This window comes from Argopecten irradians, chromosome 13 (assembly GCF_041381155.1).
Source record: "Argopecten irradians isolate NY chromosome 13, Ai_NY, whole genome shotgun sequence".
In the NCBI taxonomy this organism is placed as follows: domain Eukaryota; kingdom Metazoa; phylum Mollusca; class Bivalvia; order Pectinida; family Pectinidae; genus Argopecten; species Argopecten irradians.
In genome coordinates, this window is record NC_091146.1 from 23180919 (window position 1) to 23206866 (window position 25948).

At 35.1% G+C, this 25948-nt stretch overlaps 1 protein-coding gene across 1 annotated transcript in view; it reads left to right on the forward strand.

Moving 5' to 3' along the window:
• Nucleotides 1-25948, forward strand: part of LOC138306655 (ankyrin-1-like) — a 50665-nt gene that overhangs the window by 21260 nt on the left and 3457 nt on the right. The window contains exons 5-11 of the mRNA XM_069247096.1: nt 6020-6103; nt 9487-9570; nt 13629-13712; nt 17067-17150; nt 19024-19123; nt 21232-21317; nt 21666-21749. Coding sequence (XP_069103197.1) covers nt 6020-6103; nt 9487-9570; nt 13629-13712; nt 17067-17150; nt 19024-19123; nt 21232-21317; nt 21666-21749 — 606 coding nt within the window. The remainder of the gene's footprint in view (nt 1-6019; nt 6104-9486; nt 9571-13628; nt 13713-17066; nt 17151-19023; nt 19124-21231; nt 21318-21665; nt 21750-25948) is intronic.

Here is a 25948-nt window from a genome sequence, read left to right on the forward strand (position 1 = left end):
GTTGTACTTTTAATGTAACAGCGTGGTGTGGAAATTGTCTCGTGTTAGGATAGTCTATTCCATCCCTCGACAATACTATGAGGCCATAGTGCCCTCTCAACCAGGCCATAACAGATAAATATGTTCCCCCTATTTGTTTAAGTGTTTGATGTGTTTTTAAATTACAATATCAAATTGAATGCCTCGCATTCCAACGTAGCGCAATACTTACATATAATAGTTAAAGTTTATATCTTTTAAACAACGTCCATTTAGGATAACGCGCTGAGTTATGCAGCAGTTACAAGTCATATGGGCATCACAAAACTGTTGTTAAGTAACGGAGCAGACCCCAATAAGGTACGTATACCATAACCATCAGTTGCAATCATATTTTTTATTTGTTGTGAACTGAAAAGTTTATTTACCCTTTAGCAATACAAGTATGATGACATCCGAAGGAATGTTACGTATGGAATAAAGTGACTTACGAAGTAGATATTTTACTCGCAAAACACTGAAAACGTGGAAATTTACACGAGGGAAAAGATTCGCTTATTATGCGAAGATCGCTTAATCTCGAAGGTACCCGCGATTATAGTATATAACAATACATACGAGGTTACAGGGGTCGATTTCATTAGAATGTTATACCATAACACATACGAGGTGACAGGGGGCGATTTCTTAGATTGGTAGGGAGAAGGGACAATGTGTAAATGCATTTTGTTGATAAAGATAAATTCATACAAAATGACGGGGTAATTTCATCAGATTGGTTAAGATTAATTCCTTAGCCGTTGTTTTTCTTTCTATCGTACATTTGAAAATGTCTCCATAAACTTATTTTCACAGTCGTTTGACACATTTTGGCGGTTCTGATTGGCCATGCAAAATCTGCCTTCTTCAAATTCTTTTAAATTGAAATTCAGTTACTAGAAAGAAAACCAGAATCTAGGTTGTTGTGAACTGAAAGGTTTATTTACTTTTTGGCAATACCAGTATGGTGACACCCGAAGGAATGTTACATATGGAATAAAGTGACTTACGAAGTAGATATTTTACTCGCAAAACACTGAAAACGTGGAAAGTTACGCGAGGGAAAAGATTCGCTTATTATGCGAAGATCGCTTAATCTCGAAAGTAACATCGGATTATAGTATATAACAATACATACGAGGTTACAGGGGTCGATTTCACTAGATTGTTAGACCATAACACAGACGAGGTGACAGGGGCCGATTTCTTAGATTGGTAGACATCAATCCATACAATGTGACAGGGGTCGATTTCTTAGATTGATACACATAAATTCATACAATGTAACAGGGGGCGATTTCTTAGATTGGTAGACATCAATCCATACAAGGTGACAGGGGGCGATTTCATCTTGGGGCGATTTTATTGATTGGTAAAGACGAATCCATACGAAGGGACAATGTGTAAATGCATTCCGTTGATAAAGATAAATTCATACAAAAGGACGGGGTAATTTCATCAGATTGGTTAAGATTAATTCCTTAGCCGTTGTTTTTCTTTCTATCGTACATTTGAAAATGTCTCCATAAACTTATTTCCACAGTCGTTTGACACATTTTGGCGGTTCTGATTGGCCATGCAAAATTTGCCTTCTTCAAATGCTTTTAAATTGAAATTCAGCTACTTGTTTTTAAAAAGAAAACTAGAATCAACGTTTTTTCGGAGAAAAATAAGAATTATCAACGAACGATCATCATCGAGAGTCTTTTTTCTGTCAGTTTGTGTGTAGGTACTGATTATCAAATATTGTACAAATAGATATATTCCATTTTCCTGGTGAGGCAAATTTCATGAATAAATTATCTTTTGAACATGGTTAGCGCTACACGTATTCTTCTATATTTACTGTTTAATCCCTTAACTACCAGATACGCCAAATTACGCCAATAACGTGTTGGTGTTAAATATCGTCAAAACTCCCTTATTTCAGGAGATATGGAAATACTGATTAATCCTGTTGAAACTGGAGATCAGAAGTAATATTTCGGGTTCGTACAAAATTTTCTTTTGATAATGACTTCAGGATGTTTTATTGAGTTTAAAAAGATGCCGACTGAAAAACTGAACATTTTAAATTGAGGACGTTGTCCTTTGAACTTCACAATGTTGATAACTAATAATCCCAATTTTATGTTGATATTGCAATATCTTCAAAAAAAAATTCAGAAACAAAGATTTCATCAACAAAGTGCGTGTGATAAGTGGTTTTACGCGATATGTAGCAATATATTTTGAGTTTTAACGGCGAATTATTTATGTTGGTTACGATTAAACTAAACAAGTTGTTATAAATTCACATATACGAGGAGTGAGAGGACAATTCTATCAGGTTGGTAAAGACCAAGCGATATTTGAGCTGAGGGGTGATGATTTGAAATGGGATGGGGTGGAACTAAACAAACCTGTTATCTTAAATAGCTGCCCTGTCCTTTAGGCTTATTAACTTTTCAGTGGATTCTAACAGCTAGTTCACAACATCTAGGTTGCAAGCTGAAGCTGAAGACTTTCAAATAGAGGCCTCTGTTGCTATGAGGTCAAGGTATCCCGGCGATTTATATTTATTACTAGCCATTTTCAGGTTTGAAACCAAAATTCGAAAACATGGCACAACCTTAATGACACTAGTTGTTAAGAGAATGTCCACCTGATCATAGCCAACATCTGCCTCTATTGCTTCAAAAATAAATTGGTAATTGATTACTGGAGTGTTCTTTCTGGACCACAAAAATTTAACATGTCAAACATTTATCACATGTACAGTTATATGCCTATTATTTACTCTTATATTTCATGATATACTATATAATTACATTACTGAATGTTAAAAATCTTCAAAATAAAATGCCTGCTCAAATAATTACAATTGAAACGTATGTAACTTCGTAAAACCGAAAAACCGAGGCTTTACCGAGTCTTCTAAGTTCTCAGTGTCGAGAACAACAGTATCCTGTATATTGTAAGATAATAAGCGAGTGCTATATAAAATTACTTTTTATTAATATTTGCTTAAATACAACCTTCAGTTGTAAAGTAAATAAAAGCAATAAAGGTTTATTAGATCAAACGTATATCTTATTATGTTCTTATGATAAAGATAACCGAGAAATCCCTAAGCCTGTTTTTTTAAATCATATCATGATTGTCTTAGTATCATTGTAACATGTTTCAAATATCTATTTCGGTTTGGGTTTTTTTAAAAATCTATTCTGATTCACTGCATTTGTGCATCGATGCTTCTTTGTTTGTATGCTATTCCGTAACATGGATTGTTGAAGTGTTCCTCTATCGAAACATTCACCTATGATCGAAAATTCGCCCTAGACTATTAAGTTACTCAAATATAAACATTTGAAACATAGAGAGAATAAAGATTATTATTCGTGAATCATAATCAGTGCAATACAGTTTCACAATAAATTCTAGTCATGGTTAAAAGTATTTCAAAAGCAAATTAATTACTAATACCAACTTTATGAAAAAAAATACAACGATGTATAAATAAATGCATATTAACTTAAATGAGTAAATTTGAAAAACAATGTCATCATAGAAAGTGAAAATAAGCAAATGTATAAAAAGTTTAATAAATGAATGCACAACGATATATTTTGAACAAAAAAGTATCTGTCTAATATCATAGAGGAATGCCTCCATGTCTTAGAGAAAATACATTTTTCCACTTATAGTTTACGTGTTTGATGTGTTTTTAAATTACAATATAAATGTGAATGTCTCGCATTCTAATATAGCGCAATATTTACATAGATTTGTTAAAGTTAATACCTTGCAATATCTAACAACATCCATTTAGGGTCACGCACTAGTATATGCAGCAGCTAGAGGTCGTATGGACATCACAAAACTGTTGTTAAGCAACGGAGCAGACCCCAATAAGGTACGTATACCATAACCATCAGTTGCAATCATATTTTTTATTTGTTGTGAACTGAAAGGTTTATTTACCCTTTAGCAATACAAGTATGATGACATCCGAAGGAATGTTACGTATGGAATAAAGTGACTTACGAAGTAGATATTTTACTCGCAAAACACTGAAAACGTGGAAATTAACGCGAGGGAAAAGATTCGCTTATCATGCGAAGATCGCTTAATCTCGAAAGTAACATCGGATTATAGTATATAACAATACATACGAGGTTACAGGGGTCGATTTCATTAGATTGTTAGACCATAACACATACGAGGTGACAAGGGGCGATTTCTTAGATTGGTAGACATCAATCCATACAAGGTGACAGGGGGCGATTTCTTAGATTGGTAGACATCAATCCATACAAGGTGACAGGGGTCGATTTCTTAGATTGGTAGACATCAATCCATACAAGGTGACAGGGGGCGATTTCTTAGATTGGTAGACATCAATCAATACAAGGTGACAGGGGGCGATTTCTTAGATTGGTAGACATCAATCCATACAAGGTGACAGGGGTCGATTTCTTACATTGGTAGACATCAATCCATACAATGTGACAGGGGGCGATTTCATCTTGGGGCGATTTTATTGATTGGTAAAGACGAATCCATACGAAGGGACAATGTGTAAATGCATTCTGTTGAAAAAGATAAATTCATACAAAAGGACAGGGTGATTTCATCTGATTGATTAAGATTAATTCCTACGCCGTTGTTTTTCTTCTATCTTACAATAAAACATTTGAAAATATCTCCATAAACTTAGGACGTTGTCCTTTGAACCTCACAATGTTGATTAACTTATCATCCCAATTTTATATTTATCTTGCAATATCAAAAAACATTTTCTCAGAAACAAAGATTTCATCTAATAAGTGCGTGTGATGAGTGGTGTAACGGGATACGTAGCAATATATTGCCAGTTTTAACGGCGAATTATTCATGTTGGTTACGATTAAACTAAACGAGGGGAAAGGGGAGCCCTTTCATTATCGGTTGGTAAAGATCAATCGATATTTGAGAAGAGGGGTGATGTTTTGAAATGGGATGGGATGGAAATAAACAAACCTGTTATCTTAAGCTGCCTTGTACTTTATACTTATTTACTTTTCAATGGATTATAACAGCTAGGCTATCATATTTGTTGAGAAATTAACCAAATTACTAAATTCATGAGCATTCATACAACCACCGCAAGTTCGGCGTTATATAGACATACATACAAATGAAATAGTCCGAATACTTTTCTCTCATAACCCACCTGATAATTATTGTATTTCTGCTGGGTAATATTTTTGCATAATGTCACAAGTGTTATTAAATCTGAAACGATTTTATTATTGTGTGTCCAGAGCAGGAGATATATTATGTGGCCATGACAACACTTGGTTAATGGCGTGTTTAATTTCGTTTCTCATGTATCATGTTACAAATATCTGTTTCAATTTTGTTGTTTTTTTTATCTATCCTGATCCACTGCATTTGTGCATCGATGTTTCTTTGTTTGTATGCTATTCCGTAACATAGATTATTGAAGAGTTCCTCTATCGAAACATTAACCTATGATCGAAAATTCGCCCTAGACTATTAAGTTACTCAAATATAAACATATGAAACAAAGAGAGAATAAAGATTATTATTCGTGAATCATAATAGGTGCAAAACAGTTTCACAATAAATGCTAGTCATGGTTAAAAGTATTTCAAAAGCAAATGAATTACTAATACCAAAGTTATGAAAAAATACAACGATGTATAAATAAATGCATATTAACTTAAATGAGTAAATTTGAAAAATAATATCATTACAGAAAGTGAAAATAAGCAAATGGATACAAAGTTAAATAATTGAATGCACAACGATATTTTTTGAACAAAAAAGTATCTGTCTAATATTATAGAGGAATGCGTCCATGTCTTAGAGAAAATAGATTTTTCCACTTATAGTTTACGTGTTTGATGTGTTTTTAAATTACAATATAAATGTGAATGCCTCGCATTCTAATATAGCGCAATATTTACATAGATTTGCTAAAGATAATACCTTGCAATATCTAACATCCATTTAGGGTTGCCCACTAGCATATGCAGCAGCTGAAGGTCATATGGACATCATAAAACTGTTGTTAAGCAACGGAGCAGACCCCAATGAGGTATGTATACCATAACCATCATATTTTTTATTTGTTGTGAACTGAAAGGTTTATTAACTCTTTGGCAATACAAGTATGATGACACCCGTAGAAATGTTACGTATGGAATAAAGTCACTTACTAAGTATATATTTTACTCGCAAAAACACTGAAAACGAGGAAATTTACGCGAGGGAAAAGATTCGCTTATTATGCGAAGATCGCTTAATCTCGAAAGTACCCGCGGGTTATAGTTAATAAAAATGCATATAATATGACAGGGGGCGATTTCTTAGATTGGTAGACATCAATCCATACAATGTGACAGGTGTCGATATCCTAGATTGGTAGACGTCAATCTATACAAGGTGACAGGGGGCGATTTCATCGTGGGGCGATTTTATTGATTGGTAAAGACGAATCCATACTAAGGGACAATGTGTAAATGAATTCTGTTGGTAAAGATAAATTCATACAAAAGGACGGGGTGATTTCATCAGATTGGTTAAGATTAATTCCTACGCCGTTGCTTTTCTTTCTATCTTGCAATGAAACATTTGAAACCGTCTCTATCAACTTATTTTCACAGTCGTTTGACACATTTTGGCGGTTCTGATTGGCAATGCAAAATTTGCCTTCTTCAAATGCTTTTAAATTACAATTTCAGCTTTTTGTTTTTAGAAAGAAAACCAGGATCGAGGTTGTTCGGAAACAAATAATAATTGTCAACAAACGATCGTCATTTAGAGTTTTTTTTCTGTCAGGTTGTGTGTAGGTACTGATTATTCAAATATTGTACAAATAGATATATTCCATTTTTCCTGGTGAGGCAAATTTCATGTATAAATTAACTTTTGAACATGGTTAGCGCTACACGTATTCTTCTATATTTACTGTTTAATTCCCTTAACTCCTAGATACGCCAAACGACGCCAATAACGTATCGGTGTTGAATAATCGTCAAAACTCCCTTATTTCAGGAGATATTGAAATATTGATTAATTCTGTTGAAACTGGAGGTAAGAAGTAATACTTTGGGTTCTTACAAAATTTTCATTTGATAATGACTGCAGGATGTTTTATTGAGTTTAAAAAGATGCCGACTGAAAAACTGAACATTTTTAATTGATGACGTTGTCCTTTGAACTTCACAATGTTGATAACGTATTATCACAATTTTATATTTATCTTGCAATATCTACAAAAACAATTTCAGAAACAAAGATTCCATCAAAAAAGTGCGTGTGATAAGTGGTTTTACGCGATACGTAGCAATATACTTTGAGTTTTAACGGCGAATTATTTATGTTGGTTACGATTGAACTAAACGAGGGGAAAGGGGAGCCATTTCATTATATCAGTAAATATCAATCAATACGAGGAACGGGGCGATTTCAATAGGTTATTAAAAATTCACATATACGAGAGGTGAGAGGACAATTCTATCAGGTTGGTAAAGATCAAGCGATATTTGAGCTGAGGGGCGATGTTTTGAAATGGGATGGGATGGAACTAAACAAACCTGTTATCTTAAATAGCTGCCCTGTCCTTTAGGCTAATTAACCTAGGTTGCAAGCTGAAGCTGAAGACTTTCAAATGGAGGCCTCTATTGCTATGAAGTCAAAGTATCCCGGCGATTTATATTTATTACTAGCCATTTTCAGGTTTGAATCGCAAGTTCGAAAACCTGGCACAACTTCAATGACACTGGTTGTTAAGAGAATGTCCATCTGATCATAGTCAACATCTGCCTCTATTGCTTCAACAAGAAATTGTTAATTACTGAGTTTTTTTCTAGACCACAAAAATTTAATATGTCAAACATTTATCATATGTACAGTTATATGCCTATTATTTACTCTTATATCTCATGATATACTATATTATTACATTACTGAATGTCAATAATCTTCAAAATAAAATGTCTGCTCAAATAATTACAACTGAAACGTATGCAACTTCGAAAAAAACCGAAAAGCAGAGGCTTTACCGAGTCTTCTAAGCTGTCCGTGTCGAGAACAACAGTATCCTGTGTACTGTAAGATAATAACCGTGTGTAATATAAGATTATTTTTCATTAATATTTGCCTGAATAAAATCTTCAATTGTAAAGTAAATAAAAGCAAAAAAGGTCTATTAGATCAAACGTATATCTTATAATTTGTCGTTGGCAATACATAATAGTATCTTTTGTGCATACAATGTTGTTCGAATTCCGTCCAAAAAAAGAAAAAGTAAGTTAGAGGAACGTACAATTTACATATGTATGATAAAGATAACCGAGAAATCTCCAAGCCTGTTTTTTGAAACCCTATCATGATTGTCTTGGTATCATAAACCTGTAGTAGCTAGCAATGATATAATCAAGTAACTCTATTCAATTTTTTCTGTATACTACTTTAATAATAATATACTTGTCAAAAAATCACGTTTATATGATACTTTCGTCAAATTCGGTTATCATATTTGTTGAGAAGTTAACCAAATTACTAAATTCATGAGTATCATACAACCACCTAGTAGGAAAGCAAGTTCGGCGTTATATAGACATACATACAAATAGAATAGTCCTAACACTTTTCTCTCATAACCCACCTGATAATTATTGTATTTCTGCTAGGTAATATTTCTGCATATTCTCACAAGTGTTATTAAATATGAAACGATTTTTATTATTGTGTGTCCAGAGCAGGAAATACATTATGTCGCCATGACAACGCTTTGGTTATTGGCGTGTTTCATTTCATTTCTATTGTATTATGTTTCAAATAACTATTTCGGTTTGGGTTTTTTAAATCTATTCTGATTCACTGCATTTGTGCATCGATGTTTCTTTGTGTGTATGCTATTCCGTAACATGGATTATTGAAGTGTTCCGCTATCGAAACATTAACCTATGATCGGAAATTCGCCCTAGACTATTAAGTTACTCAAATATAAACATATGAAACATAGAGAGAATAAAGATTATTATTCGTGAATCATAATAAGTGCATACAGTTTCACAATAAATGCTTGTGATGGTTAAAATTATTTCAAAAGCAAATTAATTACTATTACCAAAATTATGAAAAAATACAACGATGTATAAATAAATGCATATTAACTTAAATGAGTAAATTTGAAAAATAATGTCATCATAGAAAGTGAAAATAAGCAAATGTATACAAAGTTTAATAAATGAATGCACAACGATATATTTTGAACAAAAAAGTATTTGTCTAATATTATAGAGGAATGCGTCCCTGTCTTAGAGAAAATACTTTTTTTCCACTTATAGTTCACGTGTTTGATGTGTTTTTAAATTACAATATAAATGTGAATGCCTCGCATTCTATAATATAGCGCAATATTTACATAGATTTGCTAAAGATAATACCTTGCAATATCTAACATCCATTTAGGGTTGCCCACTAGCATATGCAGCAGCTGAAGGTCATATGGACATCATAAAACTGTTGTTAAGCAACGGAGCAGACCCCAATGAGGTATGTATACCATAACCATCATATTTTTTATTTGTTGTGAACTGAAAGGTTTATTAACTCTTTGGCAATACAAGTATGATGACACCCGTAGAAATGTTACGTATGGAATAAAGTCACTTACTAAGTATATATTTTACTCGCAAAAACACTGAAAACGAGGAAATTTACGCGAGGGAAAAGATTCGCTTATTATGCGAAGATCGCTTAATCTCGAAAGTACCCGCGGGTTATAGTTAATAAAAATGCATATAAGGTTACAGGGGTCGATTTCATTAGATTGTTAGACCATAACACATACGAGGTGAAAGGGGTCGATTTTATTAGATTGGTAGACATCAATCCATACAATGTGACAGGGGGCGATTTCTTAGATTGATAGACATCAATCCATACAATATGACAGGGGGCGATTTCTTAGATTGATAGACATCAATCCATACAATGTTAAAGGGGGCGATTTCTTAGATTGATAGACATCAATCCATACAATGTTAAAGGGGGCGATTTCTTAGATTGGTAGACATCAATCCATACAATATGACAGGGGGCGATTTCTTAGATTGGTGGACATCAATCCATACAATGTGACAGGGGGCGATTTCTTAGATTGATAGACATCAATCCATACAATGTTAAAGGGGGTGATTTCTTAGATTGGTAGACATCAATCCATACAATATGACAGGGGGCGATTTCTTAGATTGGTAGACATCAATCCATACAATGTGACAGGGGGCGATTTCTTAGATTGGTAGACATCAATCCATACAATGTGAAAGGGGGCGATTTCTTAGATTGGTAGACATCAATCCATACAATGTGACAGGGGGCGATTTCTTAGATTGGTAGACATCAATCCATACAATGTGAAAGGGGGCGATTTCTTAGATTGGTAGACATCAATCCATACAATATGACAGGGGGCGATTTCTTAGATTGGTAGACATCAATCCATACAATATGACAGGGGGCGATTTCTTAGATTGGTAGACATCAATCCATACAATGTGACAGGTGTCGATATCCTAGATTGGTAGACGTCAATCTATACAAGGTGACAGGGGGCGATTTCATCGTGGGGCGATTTTATTGATTGGTAAAGACGAATCCATACGAAGGGACAATGTGTAAATGAATTCTGTTGGTTAAGATAAATTCATACAAAAGGACAGGGTGATTTCATCAGATTGGTTAAGATTAATTCCTACGCCGTTGTTTTTCTTTCTATCTTACAATAAAACATTTGAAAATATCTCCATAAACTTATTTTCACAGTCGTTTGACACATTTTGGCGGTTCTGATTGGCAATGCAAAATTTGCCTTCTTCAAATGCTTTTAAATTACAATTTCAGCTTTTTGTTTTTAGAAAGAAAACCAGAATCGAGGTTGTTCGGAAACAAATAATAATTGTCAACAAACGATCGTCATTTAGAGGGGTTTTTTTTTTCTGTCAGGTTGTGTGTAGGTACTGATTATTCAAATATTGTACAAATAGATATATTCCATTTTTCCTGGTGATGCAAATTTCATGTATAAATTAACTTTTGAACATGGTTAGCGCTACACGTATTCTTCTATATTTACTGTTTAATCCCTTAACTTATAGATACGCCAAACGACGCCAATAATGTATCGGTGTTGAATAATCGTCAAAACTCCCTTATTTCAGGAGATATTGAAATATTGATTAATTCTGTTGAAACTGGAGGTAAGAAGTAATACTTTGGGTTCTTACAAAATTTTCATTTGATAATGACTGCAGGATGTTTTATTGAGTTTAAAAAGATGCCGACTGAAAAACTGAACATTTTTAATTGATGACGTTGTCCTTTGAACTTCACAATGTTGATAACTTATTATCACAATTTTATATATATCTTGCAATATCTAAAAATCAAAAAAGTGCGTGTGATAAGTGGTTTTACGCGATACGTAGCAATATACTTTGAGTTTTAACGGCAAATTATTTATGTTGGTTACGATTGAACTAAACGAGGGGAAATGGGAGCCATTTCATTATATCAGTAAATATCAATCAATACGAGGAACGGGGCGATTTCATTAGGTTATTAAAAATTCACATATACGAGAGGTGAGAGGACAATTCTATCAGGTTGGTAAAGATCAAGCGATATTTGAGCTGAGGGGCGATGTTTTGAAATGGGATGGGATGGAACTAAACAAACCTGTTATCTTAAATAGCTGCCCTGTCCTTTAGGCTAATTAACCTAGGTTGCAAGCTGAAGCTGAAGACTTTCAAATAAAGGCCTCTATTGCTATGAAGTCAAAGTATCCCGGCGATTTATGTCTATTACTAGCCATTTTCATGTTTGAAAACCTGGCACAACTTTAATGACACTGGTTGTTAAGAGAATGTCCACCTGATCATAGTCAACATCTGCCTCTATTGCTTCAACAAGAAATTGTTAATTACTGAGTTTTTTTCTAGACCACAAAAATTTAATATGTCAAACATTTATCATATGTACAGTTATATGCCTATTATTTACTCTTATATCTCATGATATGCTATATTATTACATTACTGAATGTCAATAATCTTCAAAATAAAATGCCTGCTCAAATAATTACAACTGAAACGTATGCTACTTCGTAAAACCGAAAAGCAGAGGCTTTACCGAGTCTTCTAAGCTCTCCGTGTCGAGAACAACAGTATCCTGTATACTGTAAGATAATAACCGTGTGTTATATAAAATTATTTTTGATTAATATTTGCCTGAATACAACCTTCAATTGTAAAGTAAATACAAGCAAAAAAGGTCTATTAGATCAAACGTATATCTTATAATTTGTTGTTGGCAATACATAATAGTATCTTTTGTGCATACAATGTTGTTCGAATTCCGTCCAAAAAAAGAAAAAGTAAGTTAGAGGAACGTACAATTTACATATTTACATATGTATGTTAAAGATAACCGAGAAATCTCCAAGCCTGTTTTTTGAAACCCTATCATGATTGTCTTGGTATCATAAACCTGTAGTAGCTAGCAATGATATAATCAAGTAACTCTATTCAATTTTTTCTGTATACTATTTTAATAATAATATACTTGTCATAAAATCACGTTTATATGATACTTTTGTCAAATTTGGTTATCATATTTGTTGAGAAGTTAACCAAATTACTAAATTCATGAGTATCATACACCCACATAGTAGGAAAGCAAGTTCGGCGTTATATAGACATAAATACAAATGAAATAGTCCTACCATTTATCTCTCATAACCCACTTGATAATTATTGTATTTCTGCTAGGTAATATTTCTGCATATTGTCACAAGTGTTATTAAATATGAAACGATTTTTATTATTGTGTGTCCAGAGCAGGAAATACATTATGTCGCCATGACAACGCTTGGTTATTGGCGTGTTTCATTTCATTTCTATTATATCATGTTTTAAATATCTATTTCGGTTTGGGTTTTTTAAATCTATTCTGATTCACTGCATTTGTGCATCAATGTTTCTTTGTATGCTATTCCGTAACATGGATTATTGAAGTGTTCCGCTATCGAAACATTAACCTATGATCGGAAATTCGCCCTAGACTATTAAGTTACTCAAATATAAACATATGAAACATAGAGAGAATAAAGATTATTATTCGTGAATCATAATAAGTGCATACAGTTTCACAATAAATGCTTGTGATGGTTAAAATTATTTCAAAAGCAAATTAATTACTATTACCAAAATTATGAAAAAATACAACGATGTATAAAATAAATGCATATTAACTTAAATGAGTAAATTTGAAAAATAATGTCATTATAGAAAGTGAGAATAAGCAAATGTATACAAAGTTTTATAAATAAATGCACAACGATATATTTTGAACAAAAAAGTATCTGTCTAATATTATAGAGGAATGCGTCCCTGTCTTAAAGAAAATATTTTTTTCCACTTATAGTTTACGTGTTTGATGTGTTTTTAAATTACAATATAAATATGAATGCCTCGCATTCTAATATAGCGCAATATTTATATAGATTAGTTAAACTTCATCTCTTTTTACCTCTACCAACATTCATTTAGTGTTACGCGCTGGATTATGCAGCAAATAGAGGTCATATGGACATCACAAAACTGTTGTTAAGCAACGGAGCAGACCCAAATAAGGTATGTATACCATAACCATCAGTTGCAATCACATATTTGATTAAAAAAATGTTTTATTAAACAATACAAGTTATACAGGAATTACAGAGAACGATATTATATTATTGTATTGATAAATGGATTAGACAACAGGCAAAACCTATATATATCCTCTCCAGAAATCTGCAATCGCCTATCTAGCCTTTGTTTATTTTGTCGTGGCACATACCATTAGGGTGACACCCGAAGGAATGCTACGGATGAAATTAAGTGAGTTACGAAGCAGAGATTATACTCCTGAAAATACTGTAAACGTTGAAATACACGAGGGAAAAAGTTTTGCTTGCAGGGCGAAGATCGCTTAATCAGAAAAAATTTCCCCTGATCATAATAGTTTGCATATGTATACACTTTGTTTGTAAAAGTCTGAAAGTGTATATATATATCGTGAAAAAAAAAAACACTCCGAAATATTTACATATGTAATTAGCGTAAATAAACATTTGCGCATATATACACGTATAGAGTAGATTGGAGGGCGCAAGGGAATCGATTACATTTGGTTGGTAAAGAACAATCCAAACGAGGAAACAAGTGGCGATTCCATCAGGTTTAACAAACTCAATTCATACGGGAAGAGATTCCATCAGTTAGATAATGATCAATTGTTACGAAGTGATTTCGTCATGTTGCCAATGATCAATTCACATCAAAGGATATCCGATCGAACTTATCAGATTGGTAAGAGATTAATTCATACGTGAGAACAGGGGCGATGAAAATATATTGTAAAAGATCAATCTATACAAGGGGACAGTGGACGTTTTCTTTATGTTGGTAAAATTCATGTCATGCCAGTGGATATTGGACAATGTCATTATGTTATTAAGATCCTCCAAATCCAGTGGACAGTGGGCAATTTCATATATTTACATATGCCCCTATATAGTCAATTCGATCGGGCGATGCGAGCTGACACGTCTTAAGAGAAGCCGTACTGAGCGAGGCCTCCTGAGATAGCTTGCACGCTCTTAAATGGATCTTCTGGGACCGAGGCTCGTGCAGGAGATTGGTTGTGAGTGGGAAAACCAGAGGAATATCCACCAACAGAAACGAAAAAAGCTGCGGAAACCAGGATTTCGGTCACAGGGGCGCTATCAGAAGGAGGGGGAAATTATGCTCCCGAAACTTCTATTAGAACCCTGCCCACCAGGTTGAATGGAGGGAATGCAGAAGCATGTATCCCCTCCCAATCTAGAGATAGAGCCTCCACATCCCAAGTCATTTGGTCTGGCACCGGAGAGACAAAAGTAGATAATTAGTGGCGAAGTGGCGAAAAGGTCTATATGAGGTATGTTCTACACCTAGTAAATGCCCTCGAAGATCGGGAGATTTAGCTGCCTTTCTGTCACAATCGGCTTGCAACGTCTGGAAAGAATATCCGCCAGAACATTCAACCTGTCTGGAAGATGCTTGACTAAGAGAGTCAACCGCATTTCCTGACAGAAGAGAAAAGCCTGCAGAGCCAAACGAACAGCCTTATCTCCAGTACGTTGATGTGCTCGGAGACCTGATCCCCAGACCACTCCCCCGAATGGCAATGGTCGTCGAGGTAAGACGCCAACCATTTCTAGACTCGGTGAAGTATGAGGGAATCGTCGAAATAGATGTGTACATTTATTTTCCTGGAGTGATGAAATCCTACGCCAACCTGCAGCAGATTCATGGAAACCAAAGTATCAGTCGTGATACCGAAAGGATTTAGTTTTGTGGTAATGAGTTGTGCTATACCATCGTCTATTCAGGACAAAAAAAAATCAAGGATAATAATTCGAACACAGTGGTACGTTTCGTTCTGGCACGAGCCGAAAATTTATGAAAAATTCTATGTTTCCAGTTGTTCACTGAAAGAGAGTGGATTATTACGGCTCTAACCACGTTCTAATTGTAATTGGGGCCGCGATGGCCGATGGGTATGATGTCTTGACATATTACCACAAGCCCTCTACCTCTGGCTAGCTTGTTCGAATATACAGGGGCAGTTGCCAGGCATTGACTGCTGGCGGTGTTTTTTTATCCGGGAACTCCGCCTTTCCTCCACCAATAAACCTGGCACATCCTTACATGAACCTGGCTGTTAAAAATGTAATTGTAGTTTGGAACTGTCTGCATCATAGATCAGGAAATATGTAATTTATGTAATAATAATTATAAGATTGTTTCTCTATGAGTAGTGTTGGGAGGGGGGATGTCCACGATTCTTCTGCTAAAAAACATAAAATCTTTTTAAAATACATATATGTTTACACAAGGGTTAGTGCAATTTGAAATGACTGTTACAAGGTGATTTGTCCATCATTTTTTTTTACTTGTGATAAAAATTATGACATTTATCGATTTTTTAGGGAAAAAAAGCTGAAAATTTCATTGTTTTCCCGTCATTTCACAAAAATGAGAAGACGTAACGTCATTATTATGATTTAATCGTATTCAGCATGTTTCAATCATATTTAAAAATGTGTTTATTTGCCTCTGAATGTTGTCTGGTTCTCTATCTATGCGCATATATGCGAATGTATCATTTTGGACATTTTTTGATAAATTTTTATGGGGGGGTCCCTCTTTTTTTCCGACATCATTGATGTGATCTATCATTTTATATTACACATATGTTTACACAAGGGTTAGTGCAATTCGCAATGACTGTTACAAGGTGATTTGTCCATCATTTTTTTTTACTTGTGATAAAAAGTATGACATTTATCGATTTTTTAGGGAAAAAAAGCTGAAAATGTTATTGTTTTCCCGTCATTTCACAAAAAATGAGAAGACGTAGCGTCATCATTATGATTTAATCGTATTCAGCATGTTTCAATCATATCAAAAAATGTGTTTATTTGCCTCTGAATGTTGTCTGGTTCTCTATCTATGCGCATATATGCGAATGTGTCATTTTGGCCATTTTTGATACCTGAAATCCAAGATGGCCGCCATATGACCCCCATGGGACATTAGTTGTCAATGGCAACAAGCATAAAATGAAACTAGGCATCATACCGGTCCTAAAAAAAACATGTTTCGAAAAACCTGTCAGAGGATGGGTACATTTCTCCTCCCCCACTAAAGTGCTTTACTATATATTGCTAGGGAATATCCCTCTGTAAATCTTGGTATTAACAACACAGTTTCTTCACAGAAAAATATCTTGGGCTAAAAACAATATTTGCCCCAATTTTATTTACATTTCTTTATAATAAAAAGCACTAAAAATTTGAATTTAGTCGTATAGAATGTATCACCGTTTACACATTAACTGCCTGATTCTGACGTGGACCTGTACTTAATCTCTTTTAATCTCTCCCAACATCCATTTAGTGTTACGCGCTGGACTATGCAGTTGAGAGAGGTCATGTGGACATCACAAAAATGTTGTTAAGCAACGGAGCAGACCCCAATAAGGTATGTATACCATAACCATCAGTTGCAATCACATCTCTAGACTTTATTAGTTTGTCGTGGACTGAAACGTTTTATTTTCGCCTTGATAATACCAGTAGGGTTACACTCGAAGGAATTCTACAGATGAAATGAAGTAAGTTACGAAGTAGAGATTATATTCTTGAAAATACTGTAAACGTTGAAATTTTGGCGACGATTGCTTAATCCCAGAAAAAAACCCTGCTCATAATAGTTTGTATATTATGAACTTTGTTTGTAAAAGTCTGAAAGTGTATATATAACGTGTAAATAACAACACTGCGAAATATTTACATATGCATTCGCGAAAATAAACACTTGCGCATATATACACGTATAGAGCAGATTGGAGGGCGCAAGGGGATCGATTTGTTTGGTAAAGAACAATCCATACGACGGGACAAGTGACGATTCCATTATGTTTAAAAACTCAATTCATATGGAAAGAGATTCCATCAGTTAGATAATGATCAATTGTTACGAAGTGATTTCGTCATGTTGCCAATGATCAACTCACATCAAAGAATATCCGAGCAAATTTATCATCTTTGTAAAGATGAATTTATACGTGGGAACAGTGAAGATAAAAACACAATGATCACAATATATCTACACGGGGGACAATGGGAAATTTCATTATGTTGATAAAGTTCCTCCGATTCCAGGGGACAGTTGACGATTTCATAATGTTGATAAAGATCCTCCAATTCCAGTGAACAGTTGGCGATTTCATTTTGTTGAAAAAGATTATCCCATTCAAGTGGACAGTGGAAAATATCATTATGTTGATAAAGATCATCCCATTCCAGTGGACAGTTGGTGATTTCATTTTGTTGATAAAGATCCTCCCATTCCAGTGGACAGTTGGCGATTTCATTTTGTTGATAAAGATCATCCCATTCCAGTGGACAGTTGACGATTTCATTGTGTTGAAAAAGATTATCCCATTCAAGTGGACAGTGGAAAATATCATTATGTTGATAAAGATCATCCCATTCCAGTGGACAGTTGGTGATTTCATTATGTTGATAAAGATCCTCCCATTCCAGTGGACAGTTTGCGATTTCATTTTGTTGATAAAGATTATCCCATTCAAGTGAACAGTTGGCGATTTCATTTTGTTGATAAAGATCATCCCATTCCAGTAGACTGTTGGCGATTTCATTTTGTTGATAAAGATTATCCCAATCCAGTGGACAGTGGGAAATATCATTATGTTGATAAAGGTCATCCCATTCCAGTGGACAGTTGGCGATTTCATTATGTTGATAAAGATCCTCCCATTCCAGTGGACAGTTGGCAATTTCATTATGTTGTTAAAGATCATCCCATTCCAGTGGACAGTTGGCGATTTCATAATGTTGATAAAGATCATCCCATATCAGTGAACGGTTGGCGATTTAATTATGTTGGTAAATATAATTCCATACGAGGAATAGGAGACGAGAGGGGTGATTTCATTTGGTTGGTAAAGACCAATTCATATGATGTGCACGTTCCGGTTGCAATAATTCGAACAAGATCAACCAATTCGAATGGTCAGGTGGCAATTCCTTTAGTAGCTACCAGTCCATAAGAAGGCAGGGACACATTTCATTAGATGGATAAAGCAGTCTTATTTTCTTTCTTTTTTAAAATGAAACCTGAATCAATGACGTTTGGGGGTGAAAACCTTCAGACGAATTGTTCTGAACGATCGTTTACCTTTTTTCAATTTCTTATTTATTTGTTTTTCTCGAAATTGAACTAACGAGAGTGGGTTATTGAATTACAATATCAATTGAATACCGTGCATGCAATCCCATTGTAATGTTTACATAGGTTACTTAATCGTTTCATCTTTGACAACATCCAGCAACACGTATTGTTTGAGGGTCAAGTGCTGGAAATTGCAGCAAAGAGGGGTCATATGGACATCACAAAACTGTTGTTAAGCTACGGAGCAGATTACAATAAAATATGTATACTATACATATGACAATCAGTTGCAACACATCTGTAGTCATTATTAATTGTCTTTTTAAATACTGTAAACATGGAAATTTACATCTCCTCTGTGCATAATATTTTATATATGTATGAACTTTGTTTGTAAAAGTCTGAACGTGTATATATCGCGAAAATGAAAACACTCCGAAATATCTGCAATTCGCGAAAATAAACACGTACAGAGTAGATTGGAGGGCGGCATTTGGTTGGTAAAGAACAATGAATACGAGGGAACAAGTGGCGATCCCATCAGGTTAGAAACGCATAATTCATACGGGAAGAGATTCTTTCAGTTTGATAAAGATCAATCGTTACGAGCTGGTTTCGCCATTTTGCTAATGATCAATTCACATCAAAGGATATCCGAGCGAATGTATCATGTTGGTAAAGATTTATTCATATGTGGGAATATATTGTAAAAGATCAATCCATACCAGTGGACGATTTGCATTATGTTGGTAAAGATCATCCCATTCCAGTGTACAGTGGGCGATTTCATTGGTCGGTAAAGATAATTCTATACGAGCAATAGGAGGCGTGAAAGGCGATTTCATTATGTAGGTAAAAACCTATACATATTTTATGCACGTTAAGGTTGATAAAGATCAATTCACTCGAATGGTCAGGTGGCGATTTCATTAGTCGGTATCAGTCCATAAGAAGGTACGGAAACAGTTCATCAGGTAGATAAAACAGTCTTATTTTTCTTCTTTTATACATCGAAACTTGAAACAAGGACGTTTGGGGGTGAAAACCTTAAGACAAAATGTTGTGAACGATTGTTTATGAGTGTTAGTCTTACATACAAATGAAACATTTTTTTTTGTCATAAACCACATGATAATTAATGTATTTTTACTAGGTAATACAGTAAAGCCCCTATAACTCGAACAACAGGGGACCAGGTCAATAGTTCGAGAAATACGGGTATTCGACTCATCCGAGGTTCGTTACTATCGACAGTCAAAATGTCCGGTCTCAAACTATGACAAACAATGCACGGCAATGAAATTTTAATTACCCTATCTTTCAGCATTTTGGATTTCTTTATTCAAGTGTTTTATTGATAGCAATATCAAGTTGAAAAAAACATGGGTAAATACTATGTATTTGATGAAACGGGGACATATTTCTGTTCGAGGAATGAGGGGTATTCGACGAATAGCTGTTCGAGCTATCCGGGGTTTTGTTACATAGATTATATAGGGACACGGTCGGGACCGTACGACCAGTTCGACGAATAGGGGGTATTCGAGGAATCCGGGTTCGAGTTAGAGGGGTTTTACTGTATTTCTGTATATTCTTACAAGTGTAATTAAATCTGAAGCTACCAGCGGAGAAAATACATTATGATGACGTCATGACAACACTAGGTTAATGGCGCATTTCATTTCGTTTCTCATGTATCATGTTTCAAATATTTGTTTCGATTTGGGTTTTTTTTTATCTACCCTAATCCACTGCATTTGTGCATCGATGCTTCTGCGTTTTATACATTTTTTCTACCACGGCATATTGAAGAGTTCCTATATCGAAACATTAACCAATGATCGAAAATTCGTCCTGGAGTATTTAGATACTCAAATCCAATATTTATGAAATATAGAGATAATAAACGTTACAATACATGAATCTTAAGTGCAATACAGTTTCACGAAAAATGCTAGTACATGTAATGGTCAAAATAAGTATTAAAATAGTAGTGAACTATTTGACAAATCGCCACCTAACGCCTATTTCTAAAGCAAATAGATTACTATTGCCAAAGTTATAAAACACAACGATGTATGAATAAATGCATATTTAAAAAAACGTCAATAAAGAAAGTGAAAATAAACAAATATATACAAAGGCTAATAAGTGAATGCTTAACAAAATATATTTGGGACAAAAACGTCTCTGTCTAATATTACAGAGTGATGTCTTAGAGAAAATATATGTTTCGCCTTTATACGTGTTTGATGTGTTTTTGAATTACAATATAAAATTGAATGCATCGCATATATAAATGTATCGCAATATTTACATAGATTAGTTTAAGTTAATTTCTTTTAATATCTAACAACATCCATTTAGGGTTACGCTCTGGAATACGCAACAGAGAGAGGTCATATGGACATCGCAAAATTATTGTTAAGCAACGGAGCAGACCCCAATAAGGTACGTATACCATAAGAATCAGTTGCAATCACATCTGTAGCCATTATTGATTTGTCGTGGACTGAAAGGTTTTATTTTCTCCTTGGTAATACCTTGGTAAAAACTTTAGCACATGATCGACAATTCGGCCTAGACTACCACGGTACTCAAATCCAATACTTATGAAACATGTTCGTGAATCATCATACGTGCTGTACAGTTCACCGAAAACGCCTGTTAAAAAGCATATAAATTACTTTAACAAAGTAATGAACAATTCTTAAAGCTTAATTATATAGCTATGAAGTATGATTCAAAACGCTAATCATTTTTAATTTCTACCAGCACTCCTGACACGTTTTGTTTTAGGGTAATGCATTTGGAGAAGCAGTAAAGAAAGGTCACATAGACATCGTAGAACTTTTCTTAAGGAACGGAACAGACGCCAATAATGTAATAAATTACAAACCATCAGCTGCAATCACATATCTAGCAATAATTAATGTGGTTTTGCCTGACAGGAAAATGTATGTTTCTGCACCTAGTAATACACCCGAAGAGTGTCAGGGTTGCAACCATGGAGCAAATTCCGAAGTCGAGATATTTACTGTTACGGTAGAGTAGAGTAGACTGTCAGTTAAAAAAATTCAAACTAAAAAAAAATGCAGTGATTTAAAAGAAAAATAAAGTTAGTCCCTCTAAAAATCAAAATTATATTTCACTCATAAAACATAAAACGAAATGTCACAGAACGAGGTAACTTGTAACTCTGATCAAATTATGTTATAATGTTTTGATCTAAAACCACATCTCAATATCTTCTTAAAGTTAAACCTATTGAATTACTAGGATCTTGGATAATGAGACACCCACCGAGGACATTCAGATTGAAATTGTTTTTGCGCATTTCCCCTAGGTAATTTCCAAGAATAAGGAGTATCGGCGATTAGCAACACATGTATGTTTGGAAATACACACTCTGTCCTGTCAACCCAAACACAAACGACCTCACATATATTTAATCCTATTTGATATATAGTCCTTATACAAAATATAACCTATAATTACCTTACATATATCATATACACATGTAGCGTTATACATTCATAAGAAGGTTTCATTTCCCACGCAAGCACTAAAAGTCTCTGCTCATAACACATACCATCGTTGATATTTCACACTAAGGATTTGGATCCACTGTCCCACGCTGTGACAGGCTATCCTTACTTCTGGGGTGTTGGTCGAGATAACGACAAGGACTCCCGAGTATCATGGTCACCTACAATGATATGCATAAACTAAGTCTATGTCCAAACAACCTTTCCTGCACAGTATTCCAACACATACTCATGGATTTGCAACGTTTTACTCTACATTCTGGCATATACAGCTACACATGTATATATGGGATATTTTCTGACATATTATCTCTCTAACCTAACTCTACATCTTCAATACAATAGATATACTTAAATTACACATTTAACTCATATTCTGTACAAATCATTTACTTACTTTACAGTCTTCTCGAGCAAACAGCTTTCCCATTTAGCACACAGCTTCATGAACACACATCCTTCTTCATAGCACACAGCTTCTAAATGCAGTTTAAGAGCACACAGCTCTCTACTAATTTCACTAAACTGTTTCCAAGCATACAGCTTCCTTGACAAGCACACAACTTGAGTACAGTACAATATCTTATATCATAGCACACAGCTAAACTGTCTAATAGTAATTAATGGAATATTTAAGGTGGCTACATGAGGACACAGTCCTACTATGAGAAACCCTCAGCTCCTTGCATTTCATGCACTTCAATATAAGCCTCTTGACAGTCCTTGACAAGTGACTGGTCTGGTCGCTGTCTCTGGTTGAAATGACTGCACATACACTACAATCTCTCATACCTCAGCACAGTCTCCTGAAAACTGTGTATTTCACTTTATGGAAACAGGTACTACATCAATATATACGTATGAGGACATTTTGATAGTAATTCTTGTGCACAAGAGTTATAATCTGAAACGATTTTGTATGGATGCACAGAGCAGAAAATACATTATGACGTTATGTTATGCTAGGTTTTACACTATGTTCTAGGCGGCCTCGGCAGCCCGTTTCAGGCCACCGTAGACAAAACGTGGTGACCGTGAGACAACATGAGACAACATGAGACAACGCAGAAGGACGCGATAGACAAGTGTGAGCGGCCGTGATTACCGTGAGTGCCCTGCCAGATTTTTAACTGTCAAACAATTTGCCACGGCATTCATGGTACAGATGGTGAACGTCACAAGACGTGACAAAACGGGATTGACGTAACAAAAAGTAACAGCGCGTACGAGGCCATAACAAAACTTTGCAGACGGTCCGTGGTGGAACGAGAAGCGTTTTTACCACGTTTTATCACGGTTGATGCAGATTGGCTGCACGTTTTGTACTGTTTTGTCCAGGTTTGTCACGGTTTTCACGTCAAGCCAAGGTGGATGATAGCCATTTCGATGCATTCTGTCGAGGCACATCACGGCTTGTAGCGGTTGAAAGCCCGATGTGATACGGCGTGTTGCGTCCTATTACGGTCTTACGTTGCAAGCAATATATAATGGCCTGGTACATATTTGATACCTCTTGGAATTATTTGTATTAATAAATACAAATAGTCATTATCAAACCCATTTTAACCAGTATATGTATTCCGTCTTTGCATATTACAGAGTTAGCTCCCTTGCGGGTAGGTATCGATTGTTACGTCATTATTTTGTGAGCACAATTCACGTTGTTGTCTCCGAAACGTATGACGTTACGATCGCAAACACATGACGTCACAATCAATACCTACCCGCAAGTGCAGATAACTCTGTAATATGCAAATTCGGAATACCAAAGCTATCATTGCAAAAGGCAGATTAAGTGAGAACCATTACAGACCAAAAATATTTGCGTTGAAACACTTGGCTATATTAAACTTTTTAAATCTTTAGTGACGATTTAATTGCAATTCTCCATCTTGATGTTAAGGTTGAGCATTCAACAATGAACAACACCATCGTTAACTACTCATATCCAACAGCAGAATCAAAATGACCCCTACATGCACATGTACGATAATGTGGTGCATTAATAGCAAGAATCAGCAAAATAATTCAGATAGAAACATATCTGAAAACATGTCAGAGGTTGTTTTTTCTCAAACACTCAAACAATGGTAATTTACAATGTGTAAAACATAGCAGACCTCATAATATCGTAACAGGCCTAGAGAGAACGCCAGTGGTATCCTTGATAGACCGTGCTAAAGCCGTAGTGTATTTTTAACCTCCGGGAACTGCCCTTTCCACTATAGCAACGATCCACCACGTAATTCGTAAAATACCGTGGCAAAACATAAGAAGACCTAGCTCAACTTGAATACAAATGCAAAAATAGCCAAAATTCCAAGACGCGCCACGTTTCGGGCAAACTGGGCTACCGTGGTCGCCGGGAACATAGTGTAAACCTAGCATTAGGTTTACACTATGTTCCCGGCGACCACGGCAATCACGTTTCAAGCCATCGTGAACAAAACGGAGTGGTCGTGAGACAGCCCGAGATGTCACAGAAGGACGTGATATACAAACGTGAGCGGCCGTGATTACCGGGGATGCCGTTTAAATTTTTAAACTGTCAAGAAAAATTGCCACAGTATAAATGGTGAACGTAACATGACGCAATAAAACAGACTTGAAGCAACAAGACTTGACAGTACGTGGAAGGACGTACCAGAATTTAGAGACGGTCCGTGGTGGATATACTTACCGGTTCTTCACGGTGCTTCTCAACGTTTTGCAGCGTTCTGTTCGTGTTTTATCATGGTTGATGCATGTTGAATGTGCGTTTTATCCTGTTTTGTCCAGCTTTTCCATGGCAAGTTAATGTGTTTGGTAGCCATTTCGTCGCGTTTTATCAAGGCACATCCCGAGTTGTAACGTTTGCTATCCTGACGCGCTACGGCGTGTTGCGTCATACTTAGGTCTTACGTTATTCCGGGGTAATATATATAAAGTAAGGGTAGTAAGTGAAGGAATAATACTTTGTGCCTTCTATCCTTATATCTTTCTGGCAAGATTAATTATTTCCAAGACAGCATTAGAAATATCGTTAGAAAGGCATTGGTAACCTCGTTGGGGAGTCATAGAATGGTAAAGTTGACCTGTTTCCCAGCTGTTATAGCTTAACTCATTAGTGCATAATAGAATTCCCGTTCTTGTAACACATTTGTTGTAATTAAACATTTTTGAAATTACATTTCCAGCAATAAATAATGTTGCATTTCTAATTATAACTCATCTCCTTTTATACTATGGACACATACCTGCGTCAAAACTACCCGGCCTTGACGCACCGTGACAAACGTGGAAGACCTAGATCAACACGCGTAAAAAGTAGGAAACCTATTTAGATTGTTAAGGGCCTAGATAGAACATAGTGGTATCTGTCGTAGATCAAAGTCCAAACCTATTAACTAACTCGAGTTTGATAAAATGATAAACAACAGCCATTTGTTGGGGAACCTCTATTTATACCACTATAAAGGATAATAAAATATATTATTTAGCAATATATATTTACCTAACACCAAGATTCAAAATGATGGTTCATTCCGCCTTAAC